The sequence below is a fragment of the Panthera onca genome, chromosome B3 (genome assembly GCF_046562875.1).
Source record: "Panthera onca isolate mPanOnc1 chromosome B3, mPanOnc1 haplotype 2, whole genome shotgun sequence".
NCBI classification, from domain to species: Eukaryota; Metazoa; Chordata; class Mammalia; order Carnivora; family Felidae; genus Panthera; species Panthera onca.
In genome coordinates this window covers 133337708-133354565 of record NC_138344.1, presented here as the reverse complement: position 1 = coordinate 133354565, position 16858 = coordinate 133337708, and the positions used below count along the sequence as shown (strand labels likewise).

The 16858-nt window shown below is 42.7% G+C and overlaps 1 protein-coding gene and 1 non-coding gene across 7 annotated transcripts in view; both read left to right on the top strand.

The window, feature by feature from the left end:
• The window catches only part of TTC7B (tetratricopeptide repeat domain 7B), a 254815-nt gene that overhangs the window by 49422 nt on the left and 188535 nt on the right, over nucleotides 1-16858 (top strand). For all 6 annotated transcript variants that reach the window (XM_060620534.3, XM_060620535.3, XM_060620537.3 and 3 more), the window contains one exon: nucleotides 14754-14884. In XM_060620534.3, the coding sequence (XP_060476517.2) occupies nucleotides 14754-14884 (131 nt within the window). The remainder of the gene's footprint in view (nucleotides 1-14753; nucleotides 14885-16858) is intronic.
• Nucleotides 10874-11003, top strand: LOC132670655 (small nucleolar RNA SNORA11). Its single transcript, XR_009606875.1, has one exon. It is a non-coding gene; the product is annotated as a small nucleolar RNA SNORA11 (small nucleolar RNA).

Genomic DNA, 16858 nt, shown 5'->3' with positions numbered 1-16858 from the left:
TGATTCCATTTATGTGAACTATTCAGACGGGGCAAATCCCTAGAGACAGAAAGTGGATTAGTGGCTACCAGGGTCTGGGAGGAGGGTGCGCTGGGGAGGAGCAGCTAATGGGAGTGGGATTTCTTTTTGGGTGATGAAAATGTTCTTGAGTTAGCTAGTAGCGATGGTTCCACAACTAGGCGGATGGACTAACACCACTGAATCATGATGTTTTAAACAGGTGGTTGTGGTATATAAGTAATATCTCAGTAAAGCTGTCATTAAAATCTGTATACAAATAATATAACAAATGACTATGATGCTCCCACTTGGAGACCTTCCAGCCTGCTGTTACCTAAAGATAATAGTGGTGTAGGGAATGATCATGGTAGTTACTGTTTTTCAGGTGCTTAATATGTGTCGGGTACTGTTCCAAGCACAGGGCGATTTTACATAGAAAGTCACCTGTGGATTGGAAAACCAGGGAGTCTGACTCCAGACCCAAGTTCTTAATCACTACACGGTACTGCTTTACATATAGAGGCAGGTAAATCAGAGACCAGAGAGTGTAATGTGAGACCTAAAGTCAAGTAATAGTATCTGGTTGGAACCCTAGCTCTGCCACTTACTAGGTGCATCATCTTAGGTGAGCTACTTAATAGCCCGGAGACCAGTTCCCTCATCTCTCAAAGGGGATGATAGTAAATCCTCGCTCATAGCATTCTTGCGAAGGGTAGAGAAATTATGTCAAACTCTCAGAAGTGCCTCGTGTGTAGGTGTGCAGCTAGTACTCACTCAGGGTTGTTATTACTCTTATGTTGTTACGAAGTAGTGACTTACTGAGCGTCATTCAAATTGCAAATTTCATTTGGCGAGCATTTCAGGTCGAGTTTACGTCTCACTTGGTCACAGCATTGTGGAAGGGGCACTGAAAGATGGTCTGCTGTAGCAGGTGAGTGTGTAATTCAGGGTCTGGCATCTTCTTTTGTGAGTGATGTGTGTGCGTTGTGTGTGTAAGTGTATATACATGCACGCCTTCTAAGAAGAATATGCCGACTCTGGAAAGAAGACAGCAGTTTCTAAAAGCATCCGGAAGGGGCCAACCGAGGCTCCCAGCCCAGAGACCACTAAAAATTATAGAAGCCCTGGATTGACGGGGACTTCACAAGAAGTCTAGGCCAGCCACCCCACTCCCTTACCCCCACCAGCATTTGGTGGTTTCCATTGGCTTTCTCCTGCCTACACCCTACACAGTGGCTTGTCCTTCCACTGAGTTGAGTACATGTGACACCTGGTGGGAACCTGGCCATTCTAGAGGTGAGAACACAGGACCAACAATCTGGAGCTGCCTTTGCCAGGACTTGGATTTGAAGATCTGGAATCTCTTTTCCTGAATTTCTTTTCAGCCTTGGGAATTGAGATCCCTGGAAATCGTCTTACTATCTTTGAAGGCCATACCACAGGGCTGGGTTATCAGAGACAGTGTATTATAATAAAGTTTTCCTGGTACTCCCAGTTATACACTCCCTTATAGGTCATGTTACAGCCAAGCGTCAGGGTCTGGCTTCCAGAGATGTGGTTAAGATAAATGAGGAAACAATGCCTAATGTTGTAGTCCCTAATTCATATGATTATATTTTATAGGCTTTTATTGTGTTGCGTAACTTTATAAGAAATTAATTCCTTGTTCATTTTAATGCGACTAAAACATTCAAAATATTGGTTTTGGCTGTTCTCTGAAGTTGTGCAGCTCAAGCTGGTATCGCGGTGGCTGAGCCCTTCCTGACACAGACAAAGTGTGGGAGGCCCAGTGACCCACAGAACTGTCCAGGGAGGCATAGCTCTTGGTGGGAGAGATCACTGCCTTTGGGCTCTGGACTTCGACTTCTGTGTCTTTACAGTTTGAAACTCATTTTTATCGTCATTACTCTTATCAGATACTGAATATGCTGTCAGCAGCTCAGCGAGACTGGCTATTGTGAGTAGGGTTTTGTGGTCTGATAGACCAGGGGTCAAAACTTGACTTTATCATAAAATTCACTAGCTGTGGAGCCCGAAGTTCAGTCTTATCTGTAAGGTGCTGTTAACACCCTCCTTGCATGGTGGCTGTGGGGATTATAAATGTTGTGTGTCAGCCCCAGACATAGTGCTGGGTGCTGAGTAGGGCCTTGATAAATGAGCCTTTATCATTATTGAAACTGTTTAGTCTCACATACATATCCAGACCAGGCTCTCACTGAGGGTTCTCAAATTTGAACAGTCCCAAACGAATTTGGGGTGGTTCCCCCTCAGCGATCGCTGGAGTTTTGGCCAGTGAGATGTGCAGCTGGCCACTTCCTCAGCCAGCCCTCCAGGGATACATAGCCCTTGTGGAGATAAACTGGAGCTCCCTTTCAGAGCTGAGGAAACCTTGCTGCAGAAGGAAACCAAGGATGGAGAGTCCAGGTTGCTATGTTATATGTTCTCTAGGCCACACGCTATGTTATATGTTCTCTAGGCCACACGCTATGTTATATGTTCTCTAGGCCACACCTAAATAGAGCAGTTCAGAGGCTGCACACATTTGAGCTTTTAAAAGTGTCTGAGGTCCTCAGCCAGCTCCCTGCAGCCTAGCCCCCTCCCCCTGCCCCCCCACCCCTACTGTGACGTCCCTTTGGTCTGCTGGTGGCCATGTGACCCCTTTGCCTTCCAACACCCCTCCTGCTGCATCAGACTCGGCAGTCTTGGTTTCTTCCCTCAGAATATTCCCCGGGACAGGACACATTTGCCCAGCTCCCAGGCCCTCTTATAGTTTCCTCTTGGCCCCTGCACAGACCTTTTGGTTGTCGCTTCATTCTTCTGAGACTTTCTTTCTCCATGAGATTGGAGGGAGGATGGTGTCTATTAACCAGGACCACACAGGCTTCTGTACACGGAAGGGCTTCGAAAGCAGTCAGGTGTGATCTAAATGATTTTCTGATCACTAATTTATTTAAGCGTGTTACCCTTCATAGGAGGGACCTTTCGGAAGTGAGTGTACCTGTGGGCTTCCCCTCCAGTGGCAGGGGGATGCATTTTAGGTCCAGTGGCTATTCTGCATTTTTGAAATTGTAGCACACGGTCCGCTACTGTTTTCATCCATGCTGATTGGGCAGGGAACTGTTGATTTCCACTCTTTGTATGCAGCTTTGATTTTGGAGGCACAGAGCTTATCAAGATGTGCATTGGACATTGCTGTCACACCAGCTATTTGTCAAGTCTGTTCTTCACTATTTTTTTGGTCATGCATTTCTTTCGGAAAAAGAAAGTAACTAAAATCATTATTGATGATAGCTTTCCAAACTGACAGGGTGTCATCTGACATTTTAATGGGGGCCAGTTTGGGCCGTGACCTCAGGACTTGCTTCTCAGACAGTGTTGATCTGATCCCAGATGCTTGAAAATTTATCGTCTAGTCGAGAGGCCCTGTAAGTAGCTTTTGACAGAGAATTAAATATCCTGGAGCTGAGCTGCATAGCCACGAATTCACTGTGGTAAATCAAGGCTCTGCTGTTGCTCTGAGATGTGCCCAGTGACACATGGAAAGAATGTCATAGCATTTGGGAGAAGGAAAGGAATGATGTTTACCATAAAGAGCCCCCTACTAAGAATGATTCCTTGCCAGGGACCTATTTGCCAGCCCAGACCTTGGGTGTCCACATATCTCCCGAATTAGAACACAGACCCACAGAAAACACCGGTGTCTCCTCACTGTGGAGGATTAAGTTGTGGAACTGGTTTGAGTGTTCCTACTAACTATGCGTGTTGATGGATTGCAAGCCTAGATGACTGGATTTCAGATATTTCAGACCCTCAAATACAGATGATAGACAAACTGTGCTGAACTGGAATTGGCTTTTCTTTGATTTGGTGGGTTTGGCGGGTCCCTGAAGGTCGTCTTCACGAGCGTTAGTGGTCAGGGTCCAGCCTGCAGTGATACAAAGTGCCGCAGGATAGACCCCCCCCACCCCCCCACCTTTTTCTTTTTCCTGGCCCTTCAACACACCCTGGAGATTTTTTTTCTTTATATTAAATTCCCGATAACGACTTGCACATTATTTGGTCATTTTTCATACAAGCAGAAGGCAGATTATGGAACCATTGATCTGTTTTTGTTTTCCGGTGGTTTAAATTTTGCACAAGTGAGCACTTAAAGCACATCGAGGAAGCTCCAGTCAAGCACACGCTTCAGAGTAGTTCCAGAGCTGCTCTGGCAAATGGTGAATTCGTTTAGTTTGGTTTGCTTTTTGAGTGTGAGGCAGTTTGTAGTGGTAGTAATAATACCTTAACAATAATCATAGCAAACCCTTCCTGAGTGCTTTCTATAAATAAACTCAACTAATACTCCCATTGAATTTGTTCAATTAAAATTTTTTTTTTTTATGTTTTATTTTTGAGAGAAAGAGAGACAGAGACACAGCACAAGCGGGGGAGGGGCAGAGAGAGAGGGAGACACAGAATCTGAAGACAGTCTCCAGGCTCTGAGCTAGCTGTCAGCACAGAGCCCGATGCGGCGCTTGAACTCACGAACCAGGAGATCATGACCTGAGCCGAAGTCGGACGCTTAACCGACTGAGCCACCCAGGCGCCCCAGAGTTTGTTCAGTTTATCTTGTATGCTCCTCCAAAGAAAATTTCAAGAGGCTGTAGCAGAGTTCACACTGGAGAGAGGCTGCATAGTGATTTTTTTGCAACTGCGTAAACAAATTTGACTCTAAATGGGAAAGGAATGAATATTGAACATTCTAGGACTGAAGGGGCGTTAAAACAGGAATTAGAGCTGTATTCCTTCCATTTAAAAATTTAGTGGAGACATGGAAGATAAGAATAGACATAAGTTGGGGCACCTGGGTGGTTCAATTGATTGAACATCCTGTTCTTGGTTTCAGCTCAGTTCGTGACCCCAGGGTCATGGGATCGAGCCTTCCATTGGGCTCCATGCTGAGCATGGAGCCTGCTTAAGATTCACTCTCTCTCCCTCTCTGTCCCTCTCCCCTGCTCACATGCTTTCTGTCTCTAAAAAACAAACAAACAAACCAAGAAACAAAAAAATACATGTAAGTCAAGTTTCTAGAAATGAAAACTGTAATGTCTGGGATGCAAAATACACTGGATATGATTAATGGCAAATTAGACATTGAAGAAACTAATGAACTTGCAGGCGTAGTAGTAGAAACTATCCATAATGAAACAGAGAGAAAAATATTCCTTTCAAAAAGTGGAGAGAGCAAACGTGAGCTATGGAATAACTTTACGTAGCCTCATGTGTGTGTGATTGGAGTCTCCTAATAGGATGGGTAGCGTAAAAGATTTTTGAAGAAATAATGGTTGAACACTTTTCAAATTTTATGAAAACCATAATTCCTCAGATCTAGAAAGCTCAGTGAAGCCCGAGCGCAAGAAACATGAAGAAAACTGAACCAAAACACTTAATAATCCAAATTGCTCACAACCAGTGATAAAGAGAAAAATCTTAAAAGCAGCCAGAAAAAAAAAAAATACACATTACATGCAGACGGACAAACATAAGGGAGATTTATTGTCAAAACCCATCCAAGTTTATAATCGTGGTCGATTTACTGTCAGAAACCATGAAAGTGAGAACACAGCAGAGTGACACCTTTAGAGCGCTGGTGGGGGACACGGGAATGAACTATCGGCCCTGAATTCCATACTTAGTGAAAATATCTCTCAAAAAACGAGGCCCAAAAAAGCCTTTTCCAGACATACAGGGGCTGAAAGAAATCATCATTAGCTGAACTGCAACTCTAAGAAATGTTAAAGGAGGCCCTTTAGGTAGAAGGAAGATGGTACCAGGAGGAAATACAAATCCATGCAAAGGAACGAAGTCATAACTGTGTCGATGGCTGTGTGTGTTCTTCCTTGTTCTTTAAATGTCTTTAGCATGTAATTGATCATTTCAATAAAAATGAGAACTATGTAGGGTGGGACTTAGAACCTATGTGAAGGTAAAGTGTGTATAATAAGAGAATAAAGACTGGAGAGAGTTAAATGAAAGTATGCAATGGTGAAGGCGTTGTACTGTATGAGATGTGGAGTACTGTCATTTGAAGTAGACCGTGATGAGTTAAACCCTAAAGCGACCACTGACAGTTCTCGGAGACGTCAGTACCCGTTTCAATACGTGATAGAACAAGTACACAGTTGATTGGTCAGTAAGGATAGAAGACCTTGGAACAAAGCAGTCTACTGATTTGACCTAACTGACATTTATATGGCACTCCACCCAGCAACAGAATACACAGTCTTTTTTTTTTTTTTTTTTTTTTTTCAACGTTTATTTATTTTTGGGACAGAGAGAGACAGAGCATGAACGGGGGAGGGGCAGAGAGAGAGGGAGACACAGAATCTGAAACAGGCTCCAGGCTCTGAGCCATCAGCCCAGAGCCTGATGCGGGGCTCGAACTCACGGACCGTGAGATCGTGACCTGGCTGAAGTCGGACGCTTAACCGACTGCGCCACCCAGGCGCCCCTACACAGTCTTTTTAAGTGTAATGAAACACTTACCAAGATTGACCATATTCTGGGCCAGAATTTTGATTCAAGTTTTAGCAAATTAGAAGGGTTCAACTATGTTCTCTGGCCTGTGTTAGGGATCCTTAAGACCAATTCTCAGGTCAGTGATTCACTAGAAAGACTCGCAGAATTCAGAAAAGTTGTTATGCTCACGGCTTCAGTCGATTACAACAAAGTTTACAGATTACAATATGTAAAGGGAAAAGGCGCTTAGAGCAGAGTCTGGGAGAGGCCAGCCTCAGTCTTTCAGTGGTCTTCCCCCAGTGGGGTCATATGGACAGCACTTCATTCTTCCAGGAAGGTTTTGGAACAACACCTATGGAGTATTGCCAGTCAGGGAAGCTCATTCAAACCTTGGCGTTTAGGGGTTTTATTGGGATTCTGTTATGTAGAAATGGAGCACCCATGGAACTGACTTTAATTATTCAGTTTTTACTATTTCCAGAGGTCAAACGGATATAGGGTGGCCCAAGGCCTTCACCATAAATCACATTATAAGTATAACTATCTGGTGTGACCCAGATTAACAAAGACACTCTTATCAGGTATGATTTTCCAGGATTCTAGAGGTTGTTCCCCAAGAGCTGCACGAGGGCCAGTCCTTTCTTCGGAATGTGCGGAGTTCGAACATCCCAAGCCCGCTTAGCCTTTTACTGCACAGACCATAATGGAATTAATTTAGGAATCAATAATAGAAAGATCTTGGGAAAATCCCCAAGTATTTGGCAACTAAATAATACATTTCTAAAGCAGAAATCAAAAGTTAAATTAGAAAGTGTTGTGAACTGAATGAAAAAAAACCACAACATATCAGTATTTATAGGGTACTGCTAAAGCGGTACTTAGGGAGAAATTTATAGCTGAATGCCTATATTAGGAAAGAAAAAAGGTCTCAGATCTATCCTTTAGCATTCACTTTAAGAAATAAGAAAAGGAAGAGTAGATCAAGTTCAGTGTATACAGAAGAAAGGGAATAGTGAAAACCAGAGCAGAAATAAAGGAAATAGAAAACAGAAAAACAATAGAGGAAAATCAGTGAAACCCCAATCAATGAAGTCAAAAGATCTTTATTGAGAATTTCAATCAAATGGATAAACCGTTAGCTAGACTGTCCAGGATAAAAAGAGAGAACACAAGCTGCCTTGATCAGAGATTCTATAGATTTTAAAAGGATCAGGGAATATTCTAAACAGCACCATGTCAGTAGATTTGACAACTCAGAAGAAATGGACAAATTACTTGAAAGATGTAAACTACCAAAGCTCATGTAAGGAGAATGGGATCATCTGAACAACCCTGTATCAAAGACATTGAATTTGTAGTTAAAAGCTTCCCACAGAGAAAACTCTAGGTCCAGATGGCTTCCCTGGTAACTTCTCCCAAAAACTTAAGAACAAAATAACAATTCCATGCCAACTCCTCCTGAAAATTGAAGAGGAGGGAATATTTCTCAAGTCATTTTATGAAGTTAGCATTTATACAAATCCCAAATCCATTACAAGAAAACTATGGATGAATATTCCTCACGTACAGAGATGGAAAAAATTTTAAGCAAAATTTTAACAAGTCAAATCTGACAGTATAAAAAAAGATAATACATCATGGTCAGTGGGGTTTATTTCAGGAAAGGAAGTTTGTTTTAATATGTGAAAATCAGTCAGTGTAATTCACCAGATTAAAAAACTAAAGGAGAAAAAAGCCATCTGATTATCTCAGTGGACACAGAAAAAGGATTTGAGAAAATTCAGCATCTATTCTTGATATTAACTCATAGTAAAATTGGTGTAGAAGAGATCTTCCTCAGCCTGATAAAGGGCATCTGTGAAACACTCACAATTAACATCAAACTTAATGGTGGAGGGCTGGTGCTTTTTCCCTAACACCAGGAATGAGGTAAGGATTTCTGCCCTCACCACTACATTCAGCATTGTACTGGAGATTCTTTGCAGCAAGGCATAAGGCAGTACCTAGAAATAAAAGGCATCCGGATTGGAAAGGATGAAGCAAAACTGCCTTTTATTTGCAAACAACTTGAGTATTTTTGTAGAAATTCTGAGGGACCCTACAGGACCCTACAAAAATGGTGGTAGAATAAGTGAATTTAACAAAGTTACAGATTTCAAGATCCATATTCAAAAATTTATTGTGGTTTTATATATAGCAGTGAACAAAAGGAAATTGAAATTAAAACAGTATCATTTATAACACCATGACAAATATGAAATACTTAAGGGTAAATCTGCGGAAAGGTTTGCAAGGCACATACACTGGAAGCTACAAACCGTTGCTAAGAGAAGTTAAAGACCTACAGAAATGAAGAGACATACTGTGTTCATGAGTCAGAAAACTCGATATTGTTAAGATGCCAGTTCTTCCCAAATTGATCTATAAATTCAACACAATCTTCATCAAAAGCCCAGCCAACTTAAAAAAATATATTGACAAGAAGATTTCATGTGGAAGTGTAAAGGACTAAGAATAGCCCTCCCCCCCCACCCCCCAAAAAAAGAACCTGATAAATGGGAACAAAATTGGAACACTAACACTGCTTTCAAGATTTATAAAGGTGCTGTAGTCAAGACAGGGTGCTATTGGCATAAATATAGACAATTGGCTCATTGAAACAGAATAGAGAGTCTAGAAAAAGACTCACATGTATATCCCCATCTGATTTTTCACAAAAGTGCAAAGGCAATTCCATGTGAAATAAAAATCTTCGATAAGTAGTACATTTGGATGTCTATCTATAAAGAAGTAAACTGCGATCTCTATCTTGCAACATATACAAAAAATATTTATTCTTTAAATGTTTGTTTTTATTTTTGAGAAAGAGAGAAAGAGAGCATGTGTGCAAGCAGGGGAGGGGCACAGAGAGAGAGAGAGAGAGAGAGAGAGAGAGAGAGAGACAGGGAGACACAGAATCCAAAGCAGACTCCATGCCAACAGTAGTGAGCTCAATATGGGGCTTGAACTCACGAACCATGAGATCATGCCTAAGGCGAAGTTGGATGCTCAACTGACTGAACCACCCAGGCAGCCCTACAAAAATTATTTTAAAATGGATCATAGACCTAGATGTAAAACCTACCCTATAAAAATTTCACAAGAACGTATAAGAAGAAAAGCCTTTGGGGGCACCTGGGTGGCTCAGTTGGTTAAGTGTCCAACGTCAGCTCAGGTCATGATCTCGTGGTCTGTGGGTTTGAGCCCCACGTCAGGCTCTGTGCTGACAGCTCAGAGCCTGGAGCCTGCTTCGGATTCTGTGTCTCCCTCTCTCTCTGCCCCTTCCCTGTCCACACTCTGTCTCTCAAAAGTAAACACTTCAAAAAAAGAAAAAAAAAAAAAAAGAAAGAAAAGCCTTTGTAACCTTGGGTTATGCAAATATTTCTTAGATAGGAAACCCAACGCACAGTCTATAAGAGAAAATATTGATAAGTTTGACTTCATCAAAATTTAAGATTTCTGATCTTCAAAAGACATATTAAGACATGTCTTAACATTATAGATGAGAGAAAATATTAGCAAATCCCATATCTGATAGAAAACTTGTATTCAGAATATATAAAGAACTCTTAAAAGCTCAATAATAAGAGAACAAACAACCCAGTAAAAATGGATAAAGAATTTTAATAGACATTTCTTCAAAGAAGATCTATGAATAACAAATAAGCACGCGAAGAGATGGTTAGTTTCATTAGTCATTATGGAAACACCCATCAAAATCACAATGAGATCACTTCACACCCGCTAGGACGGCTCCAATAAAACAGACAATAATGAGTGTTGGGGAGGATGTGGAGAAACTGGACCCCCCCTAAACTGTAAGATGCTATTGCCACTTTGGAAAACAGTTTAGTATTTCTTAAATAATGAAACATAAATTTATTATCTGACCCAATAATTCCACTTCTAAGTGCATACCCATTGAAAGAGAATTGAAAAGATATGTCCACACAAAAAATCATACATGAATGGTCATAGCAGCATCATTCATAATAGCCAAAAGGTGGAAACAACCCAAAGGTCCATTAGTGGCAAGTGGGCAGGTACAATGCAGTCTATCCATACAACAATACAAAGAAATGGAGTACTGTTGTAATTTGGATGAACATCGAAAACCGTATGCTAAGCGAAAGAAGCTAGACGCAAAAGACCACATATTAAATGATTCTGTTTTTATGAAATGTCCAGAAAAGGTAACTCTCCGGAAACAGAAAGGAAATTAGTGGTTCCCTGAGGCAGTGGGTGGGCAGAAAGGATCACTGGGGGATGACGGAAATGTTCTACAACTGTATCGTGTTGATGGCTGCACAGCTCTGAGTTTATTAAAAGCTGTTGAGGGGTGTGATCAGAGCAGGGGGCCTGAAGAAATGGCTCTTCTGTTTACAACACACCCAACAGGAATCTGGGTTCGTTGTGACAAGGGGCACAAACCTTGTGGCTTTCCTATGAACAGATACCCTACATGTGTCAAAAAAATAAAAATAAAATAAGATAAAAGTTGTTGAATTGCATACTTAAACTGAGTGAATTTTATGGTATATAAATTATCCCTCAGGAGAGGTTTGTTTGTTTGTGTTTGGAAAAAATGGTATAAAGTAGTTAGGACAGCCTAGTATTGTGGAAAGAATAGACAAATAAACGCATGGAACAGAACAGAGAGGCCAGAAATAAACCCATTCAACTATAGCCAACTGATTTATTTTAATGGGGATATGAAACTTTTATTTATTATTTTAGAGAGGGGGAAAGAGAGAGAGAGAGAGAGAGAGAGAGAGAGAGAATGTGAGTAGGGGAGAGGCGCAGAGGGAGAGAGAGAGAATCCCAAGCAGACTCCATGCTCTGTGCCGAGCACAATGTAGGGCTTGATCCCATGACCCTGGGATCATGACCTGAGCAGAAATCAAGAGTTGGACGCTTAACCGACTGAGCCACCCAGATGTCCCATATAATCCACTGATTTTTGATAAAGGCACAAAAGCAACTCAGTGGGGGAAAGATAGTTTCTCCGACAAATGGTGCTGGTACAACTGGACATCCACATGCAAAAGAGAAAAATCTAGACACAAACTTTACACCTTTCACAAATGTTAACTCAAAATGGATTAGACCTAAGTAGAAAACGCAAAGCTGTAAAACTTCTAGAAGATAACATAGGGAAAAAAATCTAGGTGACCTTAGGTTTGGCAGTGGGGTTTTAGATACCACACCAAGATCACAGTCCGTGAAAAAAAAGATTGATAGGCTTTATTAAAACTAAAACCCTCTCGTTCTGTGAAAGACATTGTTCAGAGAATGAAAAGACAAGTCATAGACTCTAATAAAATACTGGCAGATATTTGCAAATATCCGATAAATGAGTTGTATCCAAAATATACAAAGAAATCTTAAAACTCAACCATAGGAAAATAAACAACCCAATTGAAAAAAGGGCAAAAGATCTGACCAGACACTTCACCAGAGGAAGTATACAGATGGAAAATAAGCATGAGAAAATATGCTTAGCATCATTTGTCTTTAGGGAATTGCAAATTACAACGAGGAGATACTACCACATACCTATTAGAATGACTAAAATCCAGAAAACTGGTAACACCAAGTGCTGACAAGGATGCTGAGAAATACTAAGTCTCATTCATTGCTGGTGAGAATGCAAAATGGTACAGCCACTTTGCAAGACAGTTTGGCAGTTTCTGACAAAGCTAAAAATATTATTGTTTCAAAGTTATTTGTAAACAAAATATGTTTATGTAGCTATTAAAAAAATTTTTTTTAATGTTTATTATTGAGAGACAGAGAGACACAGAGCATGAGCAGGGGAGGGGCAGAGAGAGAGGGAGACACAGAATCCGAAGCAGGCTCCAGGCTCTGAGCTGTCAGCAAAGAGCCTGTCGCGGGGCTCGAACTCACAAACTGCGAGATCATGACCTGAGCCGAAGTCAGTCGCTTAACCGACTGAGCCACCCAGGCACCCCATTTGTAGCTATTTCTTACAGAGTCTCACTCTTGGTATTGATTGACCCATTTGAATTGAAGACTATGTTCACACAAAAACTTGCACGTGAATGTTTATAGCAGCTTTATTTGTAATTGCCAAAACTTGGGGTCAACCTAAGTGCCTTTCTCCCTTCCTTCCTTCCTTCCTTCCTTCCTTCCTTCCTTCCTTCCTTCCTTTCTTTTTTTAATGTTTATTTATTTTTGAGAGAGAGAGAGAGACAGACAGAGCGTGAGTGGGGCAGGGGCAGAGACAGGCTGTCAGCACAGAGCCCAATGCCGTGCTTGAACTTGTAAACAGCGAGATCATGACCCAGGCTGAAGTCAGATGCTTAAGCCCCAACCAAGGTGCCTTTCAATGGATTAATGAATAAATGGAATATTGTAAAGGGACAAAAAGAAGTGATCAGACCACAAAAAGATGCAGAGGGACCTTAAATGCTAAGTTAAAAGTGAAAGTGAAGTTAAAAGTGAAAGGGAAAATGCTACATGCTGCATGATTGCAATTATATGACATCCTGGACAAGGCAAGACCATAAAGACAGTGAAAAGATTAGTGGTTGCCAGGGGCTCGGGAGGAGGGGTATAGAGATGAGTAGGTGGGGCATGGGACGTCTTTAGGGCAGTGAATTTGTCTGTAGGACACTGTAATGGTGGATACATGACAAAACATTTGTTAAAACTCATCAAGTACAGAACACAGTGAACCCTAATGTGGTTTAACTATGGACTTTAGTTAATAAAACATAAAATTAAATAAAAATAAAAAATCATCATGATGAAACATTGAAAAAAATGTTTTGCTTGTTGTATGCCAATTTCACCCCAATAAAGCTGCTAAAAAAAATGACAAAATCTTTGAGCCGTCACTTTCTGTGACAAACTGGTAACCTCTGAGCTCCCAGGCACGCTGTCCTCAGTTGTTGCGTCCTTGTGAATAGAAGTGGCTTCTCCTCTTTCCTGTTCAGTACAGACACCTCTCTCGTGGCTTTTTGCAGCCTTGGAGGGACGGTCACTGATAAGAGCAGCTTGGAAGAGGCTGTTCTCAACATGATGACACATGAAAGAATGGGTCATTTGCTGACGCTCAGCATGTCTGGTCTCCTCTCTGTAGTGGGTCTGCTCTGAAAATTAGCAACTAACTAGATGGGTGTCATTTGGGAGGCTGGAGACCTGAATTCTGATTCCTGTTGTTCTATTAACCGACTGTCAGGTTTTAGACAAATCACTTACTTTCACCCTGGCCGATCTCAGCTTCTTGGTCTATAAAATGAGTGGGTTTTCCGGGGGTGGGAATTTCTCTGGCTTCTTCCAGTTCCAGACCCCCTTTCTGTCAATATCAAAACTTCTCCCGCACTTTTCCCTGGAGTGGAATATATGCCATGGTGTATACATATGTCCCAGGGCACTTGTCACAGGAGAAGCCCTCTTGTGTAGAGTCACCGGAGACCCTCCCTCTCTCTGCCTCCAGTTGTGGGTGGAGACCGGGGGGCGACTGGTTGCCCAGGGCCGGGCCAGAGGTTGGTGCTGGTTCAGGCAACAGCTGTTCATAGCATTCTTATTTTTTCAGTCTTCGTACTTTTGTACCTCCCAGCCCTGAACTCTCTCTTGGCAAAGAGGATCTCTTCTGTCTCCAAAGAAATGCCCACAAAGCAGCTCTGGTATTTTCTTAGCCCACAGCGGAGAGGTGGTCTGTGGGGCTATTGTGACTCCCAAAAGTCTAAAGCTCAGAGTTGGAAGATTTTCCTAGTAACTGAGACTCCTGAGAGCATTTAACATTTTTTTTTTTTTTTATGTTCAATTAGTTAAGTGTAGATTTTGGGATAGAAGATATTCTTTAGCTAGTATTGTGCTGTGAGTCAAGCTTTGCTTACTTTAAGGGCCTTGGGCCATACCTTGAATGAGAAGCTCTGTTAGGTCTGAATGGGGTCATGGTAAAGTACCCGGTCAAATTCTCAACCTGGATATCAAAGTCATGGGGTAATTTCTGTGTATTTGGGGGCCTCTTTCATGTGTCACATACGGATATTCTTTTTGGTGTCTCATTTTGATGTTCCATTTTGTCCTTAGGGAGGGTAGAGGGCAGAGAAGCTGCTTCTCTGACAGTTTATGATATCCTGGGACCATCTTCTGGTCCTCTAGGGCAATACTGAAAAATTAAGCTCCATGAAAAACAACTCACCCAGTTTTTGTATGTTTGATTTTTTTGTTTGTTTGTTTTTTAGGACTTTGTTTAGAGAAGTTGCCTGTTTCCTCTTCTACCAGTAACCTCCACGTGGACCGGGAACAGGATGTCATCACCTGCTATGAGAAAGCAGGCGACATTGCACTCCTGTACCTCCAAGAGATAGAGAGGGTAAGTGAGGAGCGTGTGTTCGCTCCAGCTGATAACTTTTTAAAAATTTCAAACCAGACCGTAGAGAACTGTGGTCAACCTCTGGAAAACCTTCCACGTGTCTGCCTCTGGGTGAAAGCTTTCCTTACATTTTTCAGCGCATGGGAGATGGTGGGGATTGTGGCATCTTGTGAAAAGTGTTTGGGAAGCATTTTAGTATCCTCAGAGCAGAAGTGACAGTGTGCCCCGGGGCTGGTTAGTCATTCATGTTCTCCTACGCGAAGTGGGTTGTACTTGCACGGATGATATGCCCACATGATGTACATCTGGGGTTTGGGAGGCTTTACATCCATAGTTACATGAAAGGTCGGCTGGGGACTCCCGGCTGACCTGCTCGGAGCAGGTGCGTATCCCCCAAAACCATCTGGGATGGTTTACCTCCAGCAGACAGTGGTTGCCTGTGGTGTGGGGAACCAAGCCGGCAGCTGACAAGGGGGCCCCCCTGGGCAGGGATGGAGGGAAGATACCTGCGCTCACGCCCTCGGGCAGAGGAGGTCGGAGCCAGCCAGGAGATGGGGCCAGCCAGGTGCGGGCAGCTTGTCTGTTTAGAAGGATCGCTGTCTTTTGGCTCTGCTCTCTCCTCAACCTTTCTGTGTGTAAAAGGAACGTCTACTTTATGAAGTTCTTGTGGAGATGGTAAAAGGACGTGTCAGTGAAGGAACTTAGCCCCGATGCAGAAATATACTGGATTCTTGGTACACGTCACTTATTTTCTACTAATAACAATGGGTTCTAGCCATCTCTACCCCCAGCAGAGTTTCCTGGCATTCTGACCAAGGGCTTGCCACCGGTGTTTCCCCCTTCATACCCAGAGACATGTCCTACGAGACTTTGAAAATGACACATGTCTTGTTTCTCATCAAGTTTATGAGTTCTCTGTTTCCCTAAGGATTAGAATGGGGAGGGGCTGCCAAAGTCTGGTTAGCTCTGTTACGTTGTATGTGTACAGACTGAAGCAGTTTCTTCCCTTAAGTCTTCTCATAACGTGTTGATGTGTGTGATAAGGATCAAAATTGCCTTGTAAGGGGCAGGGAGTGCAGGTGAGAGCCACAGAGAGGAGTCTGGGGGAATGAGGGGACCAGCGTTTGACCTGGCCGACACCAGCATGGGTTGTAAATCGAGGTCATGGTGTCTGGGAATTCAGGAAGATACTTGGCCATCTTGCCAAAACGTCCCCTCAGAAGGCTGCTCATATGAGAAAGGAATTTTTCAGTTATTCAGAATTTCTGGTATGATCTTTAAAGAAATGGTCGTGCAGCCTGCTTTAAAATGCACAGTGTCTTGAACGTCCGTCTCCCTGATAGCCAGTGCTTGGAAGTGGAGACGTCTCTTACCCAGCCAAGCAGTTCTTGTTGACCACACAGCCTTTGCCACTTAGGGGCCCTTATTTTGCACCTTACTTGCCAACAGTTGTCTGGCCCCATTACCTCGGGGCTGCCTTCTCCCGGCTGGAGGAAAGGAGTTCATCTGTGACACGTGTCTTTAATGACGTGGGGACTGGCAGCTCTGGATGTACTTCCTGTTGTGTTCAGTGACAACCACCAGTTCACTGTCGGGTTCTCCCGCCAGACCACCAAGGAGACTTGTATAATCATAGAATTTAAAAGAAAAACTTTTTTGTGCGGTGTTGGGGAAACAGTGGTCATAGGATGTGAGATTTGGAGATGAAAATGGAGGCCCAGACAGGGAGGACCCACAGGAAGTTAGGACCACAGGTAGGATTAGAACTCTTCTGACACCAAGTTCAGGGCTCACTCATGTCAGGCTGCTGCACACAAGTACAAGGCAGTGTCGTTTCCCACACCCTTCCCGACAGAAAGCGCTCAGGAGGTATTTGGCCAAGCGAGCGTAGCTCTCGGTAGCGCGGGGAAGCAGCCTCAGCCTAGGGTGTAATCTCGGGGTATAGATGATTTTCACATTTCTGGCTCTGATTTT